Source organism: Physcomitrium patens, chromosome 13 (assembly GCF_059467195.1).
Source record: "Physcomitrium patens ecotype Gransden chromosome 13, ASM5946719v1, whole genome shotgun sequence".
Taxonomy (NCBI): Eukaryota; Viridiplantae; Streptophyta; class Bryopsida; order Funariales; family Funariaceae; genus Physcomitrium; species Physcomitrium patens.
The window spans coordinates 751,356-760,719 of NC_143422.1; the positions used below are offsets into that span (position 1 = coordinate 751,356).

Below are 9,364 nucleotides of genomic sequence, written 5' to 3' on the forward strand. Positions count from 1 at the left end.
GGAAGTCAAAGATGTGAGGTTGCCTAATTCATTTGGCAGTGATGTCAAGTTCGAATATCAACTTAAACTCAAGCAAGTCAAAGATGAGAAGTTGTCCAATTCATTTGACAATGATGTCAAGTTCATACACCAACTTAAATTTAAAAAAATTAAAGATGTGAGGTTGCCCAACTCATTTGGCAATGATGTCAAGTTCCAACATTCACTTAAACTTAAGGAAGTCAAAGATGTGAGGTTGCTCAATACATTTGGCAATGATGTCAAGTTTGAGCATCCACTTATATTTAAAGAAGTCAAAGATGTGAGGTTGTCCAATTCAATTGGCAATGATGTCAACTTCTAACATTCACTTAGATTTAAGGAAGTCAAAGATGTGAGGTTGTCCAATTCATTTGGCAATGATGTCAATCTTGAGCCCTCACATAACTTTAAGAAAGTCAATGATGTAAGATTGTCCAATTCATTTGGCAATGATTTCAAGTTCAAGCATCCATCTAAATTTAGATAGGTCAAAGATGTGAAGTTGCCCAATTCATTTGGCAATGATGCCAAGCTTTCGCACTTACTCACATCTAAAGCAGTTAATGATGTGAGTTTGCCCAATTCATTTGGCAATGATGTCAAGTTTGAGCACGCACTCAAATTTAACGAAGTCATAGATGTGAGGTAACCCAATTCATTTGGCAATAATCTCAACTTCTCACACTCACTTAAATTTAAGGAAGTCAAAGATGAAAGGTTGCCCAATTCATTTGGCAATGATGTCAAGTTCAAGCATTCATCTAAATTTAGATAAGTCAAAGATGTGAGGTTGCCCAATTCATTTGGCAATGATGCCAACTCCCAACATTCACATAAATTTAAGAAAATCAAAGATGTGAAGTTGCCCAATTCATTTGGCAATGATGCCAAGCTTTCGCACTTACTCACATCTAAAGAAGTTAATGATGTGAGTTTGCGCAATTCATTTGGCAATGATGTCAAGTTTGAGCATGCACTCATACTTAACGAAGTCAAAGATATGAGGTAATCCAATTCATTCGGCAATAATCTCAACTTCTCACACTCACTTAAATTTAAGGAAGTCAAAGATGAGAGGTTGTCCAATTCATTTGGCAATGATGTCAAGTTTAAGCATGCATTCAAATTTAAGGAAGTCAAAGATGTGAGGTTGCCCAATTCATTTGGCAATGATGTCAACTCCCAACATTCATATAAATTTAAGAAAATCAAAGATGTGAGGTTGCCCAATTCATTTGGCAATGATGCCAAGCTTTCGCACTTACTCACATCTAAAGCAGTTAATGATGTGAGTTTGCCCAATTCATTTGGCAATGATGTCAAGTTTGAGCACGCACTCAAATTTAACGAAGTCATAGATGTGAGGTAACCCAATTCATTCGGCAATAATCTCAACTTCTCACATTCACTTAAATTTAAGGAAGTCAAAGATGAAAGGTTGCCCAATTCATTTGGCAATGATGTCAAGTTTGAGCATGCACTCAAATTTAAGGAAGTCAAAGATGTGAGGTTGCCTAATTCATTTGGCAATGTCGCCAAGCTTTGGCACTTACTCACATCTAAAGTAGTTAATGATGTGAGGTAGCCCATTTCATTTGGTAATAATATCAAGCATGAGCATCGACTTAAATCTAACAAAGTCAAAGATGTGAGGTAACCCAATTCATTTGGCAATAATGTCAACTTCCAACACTCACTTAAATTTAAGGAAGTCAATGATGAAAGGTTACCCAATTCATCTGGCAATGATGTCAAGTTCAAGCACCCACTTAAATTTATGGAAGTTAAAGATGTGAGGTTGCCTAATTCATTTGGCAATGATGTCAACTTCCAACATTCACTCAAATTTAAGGAAATCAAAGATAAGAGGTTACACAATTCATTTGGCAATGATGTCAACTCCCAACATTCATATAAATTTAAGAAAATCAAAGATGTGAGGTTGCCCAATTCATTTGGCAATGATGCCAAGCTTTCGTACTTATTCACATCTAAAGCAGTTAATGATGTGAGTTTGCCCAATTCATTTGGCAATGATGTCAAGTTTGAGCACGCACTCAAATTTAACGAAGTCAAAGATGTGAGGTAACCCAATTCATTCGGCAATAATCTCAACTTCTCACACTCACTTAATTTTAAGGAAGTCAAAGATGAAAGGTTGCCCAATTCATTTGGCAATGATGTCAAGTTTAAGCATGCACTCAAATTTAAGGAATTCAAAGATGTGAGATTGCCCAATTCATTTGGCAATGATACCAAGCTTTGGCACTTACTCACATCTAAAGTAGTTAATGATGTGAGGTAGCCCAATTCATTTGGTAATAATATCAACCATGAGCACCCACTTAAATCTAACGAAGTCAAAGATGTGAGGTAACCCAATTCATTTGGCAATAATGTCAACTTCCAACACTCACTTAAATTTAAGGAAGTCAAAGATGAAAGGTTGCCCAATTCATCTGGCAATGATGTCAAGTTCAAGCACCCACTTAAATTTATGGAAGTCAAAGATGTGAGGTTGCCCAATTCATTTGGCAATGATGTCAACTCCCAACATTCACTTAAATTTAAGGAAATCAAAGATGTGAGGTTATACAATTCATTTGGCAATGATGTCAACTTTGAGCACTTAACTATTTCACAAGAAGTCAAAGATGAATAATTGTCCAATTTATTTAACAATGATATCAAACTTGAAGATTCACTTATTCTCAAGGTTGTATAAGATAGAAAATTAATTGATTTATTTGGCAATATTATCAAGCTTGAACATGATGTCATCAATAAATACTTTATACACCTTAAATCCTTGCATATCTCTATAAAGGTTGGACGATCTTTGGGATTAAATTTCCAACAGTCTTCTATCAAATTCTTCAAAATTGGTGGACAATGATGAGGTAGAGATGGGCACTCCCCACTCTTTATCTTTTTCTTGGCTTCACTATTAGATAGATCAAAGAAAGGGATTTTTCCAGTTAGTATTTGATAACACACCATACCAAAACTATACACATCACTTTTTGGTGGATACTTTCGTTTGTTTGCACTTGTAAGCATATGGTTTTCACTTCCTTTCTCATAGATTTTAATCACTTCTGGAGCCATGTATCTAGTAGTACCTATATTGAGTGTTTGAGTAGAACAACTACTTTTCTTGATTTTGGACATTCCAAAATCTGCCAATTTGGCATGTACATGACCAGTTTCCATATTTGTTATCTTCACCAAAACATTGTCTGGTTTCAAGTCCCTGTGCACAATATCTTTTGAGTGAAGACAAACCATACCTTCTGCAATTTGAAGAATAATGTCAACAACTACTATATTGGAAAATGGTATATTTAGATGAAGAGTTTCCAATCTATGCCATATTAGAGAAGTAAGATCTCCATCCATCAACTCCATGAAAATAGAGCACTGATGCTTGCTTGAAGTATAGTGAAGTATGGACATAATATTTGCATGAAACACCCCCAATATAATTGACACTCCTTGTTCAAAATGTTTATTGTTTGATCCATAAAACACCTTTTTTGCAACTTCCATCTCTAACCAATTAACTTTAAATACAGTTGCAGATGCACCTTTTCTTATTTGGTTGCGTTGCTTCACCTTCTCCAATTCTCCCTTCAATGAATTTCGTGAAGATGCAATTCATGTGCTTTTAAGTCTTTCAAGCAAAATGTAAGCTAACTCCTTCTCCTCACCATTCAATGATTTCAATTCCAAATCCACTTTCTTTAACAACACCTCTTCATCTTGAAATGCTTTCTCTTGCACAATCCTGGTTTCAATGCTATTGATCTCTTCAATTTTTTCAACAAGTTCTGTCCAAGTTTTGCTTAGTGGTTCTCTAAACTCATAGTCAACAAATATAAGTCTACATAATTCCAAATTAAAGCCTAATGATGAAACTCGCTCTTGCACTTTTGTCAATATGATGGCAACCTCGATCCATGCATCATTGCAACAATCTTGGATGAAACTTTCAATTTCTTTTGCCTTTGCAGCAAATAGCTTGAAATTACCTACACAACTTGCCAAAGCTTCTTCAGGAATGTCTTTTCAATGGCATATGGCAAGAAAGAATGAACTAGCACTCTCAATGGTGAGCTTGAGTTTACAAGCTAAATATTCACATTCCTCTTTGTTGAACTTTGGCAAATTTGTTGCCTCTCTTTGAAAAGTTGACTCCTTCACTTTTTCCATGGATTTCATTGCAATTTTTAAATACAATTGCAACTCTGAATATTTGCTTGATACAACTCCACCAAGAGTATGATCTACATGTATTTCACAACCATGGACCAATATTAAATTATATGGTTGTCAATACAATCAAAAAGACATTGTAAAGACTAGCACAACATTACTTACAACTAGAAAAAACCAAAAACATGCCTATAGGGAAATACACTACCTATATTATAAAAGAAGCACAATAATGCAACCAAGGTATCAAAACCATTTTGAACTCAAGACATATTGATTTTGTAGTGGGAAGAGCATTACCCACACCATCAACATTTGGCAACATTGATTCTGAAATATGAGTTGTAGGATCCAACCTAGCCATAATTCAAAGAAGAATTGGAAAACAGTGCTTTAGGATGTTCAAATTTAGTACTAGAAAATGGCCTTGTCACCTATAGAAGATACAAGCATCAAATATTAATATTTAACTTATGAGAAAATGCACACATCAAATATTAGTATTTGACTTATGAAAAACTAGATTAGATTCTTGCAAGATAAATATTACCACCCTAATGGTAGCTTATTCAACCATGCAATAATTCACCAAATTTTAATATCCAATGAATTGCAATTATTGCAAGCAACCAAAATAAATAAATAAAAAATCATTCCTCCATCATCACTCAATTTAGATATTCTCATCCATTGACAAGTATTCCTCTTTATACAAAACTTCATCCATAAATGAGATGTCATCTAACAATAAGAATTCACCCATACCTGAGTATTCATTCAAGTTGTTCATCCACATGGCTAGATCAAATTCCTAACCTAACTTTATCCAACTCAATTAGTCGTCCAATCCAACAATTCATCCAATCTGGAAGTCTCACCGCAATGTGGAAGATGTCGAAAACGAGCCTGGAGTAGCTGCGATAGCAGTTGTGCAAGAAGAAATGGAATTGCTCGCCGACCCACTGGCGCCTCAAAGTCCTTCGATCTTCAGAACCCTTCACAGAAATGAAACTGGGTAGGCGAAGATGACTTGCAACAGAAACTCGGGATATGGAAAAGAGGGCTGCCGGATGATAATCGTATCACAATTGTTCCGAGTCCAAGAGTATCACAGGAAGCTATCCGAACTCCAGATGCTACCTGCTCACATGATATTCTTCAGCGAAGCCGACGGTTCTATCGACAACCAAGCTGCTTACATAAATTTTTCACTACGCTGTCAACTTCAATGCCTGCCTCACGAGGACCTTCCATACACCACAATTTTGTGTTTTAATGAACAACCACCTTACCTCATCAGCACTAACAAATCGGTACTACATTTCGAACACCCTTGCAACACTGAATTCTGAACAACGTTGCCTCTCTGCAATTGTCGGTAGGGATCCTAACCGTCAAGTTACTTGCTCAACTTTTCGCTGACACAGTCACATCTCCAAATTTAAGCATCGATATCTGCTATCAAGACCCACATCACCAGCGAACTCGCGTCCGCCTACTAGTTGCACAACATCATTTCTCCCATTCTACAATACCTGCCAACCCCGCCAGTCCACCGACAGTGCCGACTAAAGGCGACGACGATGATTGGAAACTCAGCGATAGTCGAACAACACCGGAGCCCAAAACCAGTCGGAGACGAACGAGCACAGCAACAAGAGCCGGATTAAGTCGACCACCAGCCAAAATTGACGGCACTGCACCGCAAGACTTAATCCTCCAGCATCCACGGCGACAAAAACGCGGGTCGGCGGATAGCAAATACCGCAAGTTCTCCAACAGCTACCAACCACGACCTAAACGTCCACTACTCTCTTCAAGAACTTGCAGCAGCAGCCATGACTTCAAGGAGTACAGTCGGTGAAGCAGTAGAATTTGCAGCCACAACCGCAACAGTGGCATCAAACAACCTTGGCGTACAACAAGATGATGGAGAACAGAACCGAAGAATCACCAGGCGAAAACGACGAGGCCAGCAACAAGAAAGCGTCGACAATCCTCAATACCACTGGACCACCCACCCGAAAAAAGAAGCGCCACCAGAGAGCACTAAACGGAACAGAATCATGAGACACCGTCGAACACTTGATGCTTCCACCACAGTGCAACCAGCACCATCCAACGCCCCTTCACACACTATGAAGAAGAACATGGGCCGAGCACCAGCTCGATGCACGACTACATCAAACAGCAACACGATTCGAATCAGAAGCTGGAAAAAGGGAGAAAAAACAAATACCCCAAAAGGGAACCCGTCGACACTCCAGTGGTAGGCGGCGGCGCAATAACAACAATAGAGCAACAAGGCGCCGTCGAAAACTACCACCTTAGCATGAACACCCGTATCGCTCGCCCTCTAACCATAGACCAACGGAAGAAGTACGGAAACCAGATCACGTTGACAACAGGAGCTTCCGCAGCCACCAGCCTTGATCGCAGCACACTCCGAAGCAGGATCGCCACAGACAACAAAAAAGGTAGAACAGCCAGGAACGGCGTTGCAGAAGCGCCCTAAATGACGACCAGCCCCCCTCCACGGGAACAGTAACGCGAGCAAAAAGCCAGATCTCGCTCCAACTGCACGACTGCGAGGAAGAGAATGCAAAACCAGCGTCGCCACACTAGGAGCATTGACCACCGGAATGGCAACAGGAGAGACGTAGCAAAACTAAGATTGCAGCAACGCCGCTGCCGTCACCACAACACACCGCACCTGAACAGCACCAACCCTAGCACCCAAAGAAAGCGGAGCTCTCGAAAACAAAAACCCGGAAAAAACCAAGAGAGTCCATCCCGCAGCAGAATCCCCCCTCGACAACTTCTCTCCCCGAGGAATGTGGATCGGGACCCCGCATCGACGGCTCTCTGTGATCGAAAGCACATTTCAATACAGCAGCTCCCTCATCCTCCTCGGCTCTGGGATGAATTCGTCCTCGTTGTCCATCCCTACATGATGTTGATGTGCTCAGTCTTCTGCAACATACAATCTATGAATTCATTTCTATGAAGTGTCAAAGAAGTAGGCACTGCCTCTTTACCATATAAAATTGACAGAAGCAGTATGCAGTTAACAATCAACAACACAAGACCTTCGAGGAAGGTGATTAGGTATTACTCTTCAATGCCAACTTTCCACTTGCTACATTAATCTAAATCTATAAACTAACACCTCGATCGCTTTGACCTTTTTACATTTCTATAGTGATTTTTGATATCACATATCACCTTGAGCTTCTGCCATATATTTGGATCCATCTAATCTTCTATGTTTTGTAATTGAAAGAATTGCCTATCAAGCCAAAGTGCTTTTTGGATTGACATCAATCACCACCACCACTAATTGTAGTTGATGACAAACAAGAATATGAAATGGATAACATTTTGCAGCATCGCTACTTTTGTTGTAGTAATGGACGTCCACAACTTCAATACAAAGTTCTTTAAAAAGGTTATTCCATTCACGATGCAACATGAGAACCTGCACAAAACCTCATCCATTCTTAAGAGACAATTTGGAAATACCATTGAAAGCAAAACAAAGACATTCTGCATTAATGGAAGGGGATTAATTGTAACATGGTATAAGAAAGATATTTTGTATAGGAATAGATAGTTAAAACTATGAAAATTTCTAAATTTAGAATTAAGTTAGTGGATCAGATAAGATCCATTGTAAAACATTCTAGAAAGAATTTAAGGCAGTTATTTAAATAAGGCCTACTTTGGAATCTTTTTAAAATAACTTAGAATGGATATCTAAGTGGAGCCCACTATAGAACCTTCTACAAAAGACTTAAGGTGGTTATCTAGGTAGGATCTACCACATAAGAATATTTTAGAAAGTCTAGGGTACTAGAACAAAGCATGAATAGGATTGGCTAAGGCCTTTTGAAGTATTTGGTCAAATATAGCTTTGGATCCTTTCTCTTAATACAATTGGTTTTTATATCTTCCTGTTTTATTATGTTTTGTCTTAATTTTAGTTGCCCAATTTTGTCTTCTATGTTCTATTTTGTTTAGTTCTATTCAATTTTATTTTAGTCCGGTTTGTCTTACTTTGTGATGAAGTTTTATGTTGCTGTGGATTAGAAGGGTCTTGGATACTTGAGATAAACCGATCTTATTTCAAACCATTTATTATTTCTATATATATATAAGTTTTGGCTTTTGCAATAGAAGAATTTTGTAAAATTTTAAAAACTCTTCATCTAAAAAGTAAGCAGATGTTTTTGAGTCTAATAAGGTATTTGTTTGAAGTTTTTGTGGACTAAGAAATAAAGGTATTGTAAAAAAATAAGAAGGTTGGACAGAGAGAGAAGAACTATTATGAATTTGAGGTATTGAAATGTTCAGCTGCATGGTCTCTATTGTAATAAGTTTCTTTATTTTCTTGAATGATTACACTCCTAGTCCTAGTTGTATGTTGTTTCTTCAAAAAAAATTCAGATTTGTGACCTTCTTCACCATAATATAAGTATAGGCCTTATTAAAATCAGCACTTTTTGTCCTATGTTATAAGAAGTTTGAACCATAGCATTGAGTATTTGAAAATGAGGTAATAATAATAATAGATCTTTTATATTATCTCTTAGTCTCTAATAGAATTGCCTCATAAGAACTTCTTCATCCTAATTGATGTCATAGGCTAATTGCCTAAAATCAGATGTATAAATTAATACAGAGTGTGATCCTTAATATAATGAATAAATCTTTGTCATTGTCCATCGATCCTTATCATGTTCTCCAAGTGCATCTACAAATAATTCTAAAAAAACTTCAAAGTTGGTAAAGATTAGAAATCTCTCTTCAAATAAAAGAGCAAACCAAGATAAGACTTATCATGTAAGCAAGGTGCCAACTAAACTAACTTGTGACTCTTTTGTTAAATAGCACTCATATTATAGAGTAGTTGCAATCAAATTTGATTAATAAATCCTCAAAATTTCAAGCATGTATTATTAAATGTTTTTAGAACACTAATTTAAGGCTACTTATGTTGTTGTATAGGTGAATTTTCTTGTTGAGGTGTAGGTGCCATCCTCTCTTTAGATGTAGAAGCTTGAAAAGGTGGTTGCATCACAAGTTGACATGCTCAAGTCTTACATCACCATGAAACCTTGCAAAACAA

The 9,364-nt window shown here is 37.5% G+C and overlaps 1 protein-coding gene across 7 annotated transcripts; it reads right to left on the minus strand.

Annotated features, from left to right (window-relative positions):
* Positions 1-230: 230 nt before the first annotated feature.
* On the minus strand, positions 231-6,399 carry LOC112290516 (uncharacterized). Of its 7 annotated transcripts, none has more exons than XM_090255132.1 (5): positions 6,258-6,399; positions 5,772-6,078; positions 5,115-5,376; positions 4,537-4,670; positions 231-4,307 (listed from the first exon to the last, which is right to left on the minus strand). In XM_090255132.1, exon 5 carries the CDS (start codon positions 3,568-3,570, stop codon positions 340-342), a length of 3,231 nt encoding a protein of 1,076 aa, XP_090111258.1. In that variant the 5' UTR covers positions 3,571-4,307; positions 4,537-4,670; positions 5,115-5,376; positions 5,772-6,078; positions 6,258-6,399; the 3' UTR covers positions 231-339. The 7 variants fall into 7 exon arrangements, with proteins under 7 accessions (XP_090111258.1, XP_090111256.1, XP_090111257.1 ...); XM_090255130.1 differs by having other exon boundaries at positions 5,115-5,483; XM_090255131.1 differs by having other exon boundaries at positions 5,529-6,078.
* Between the last annotated feature and the right edge of the window lie 2,965 nt (positions 6,400-9,364).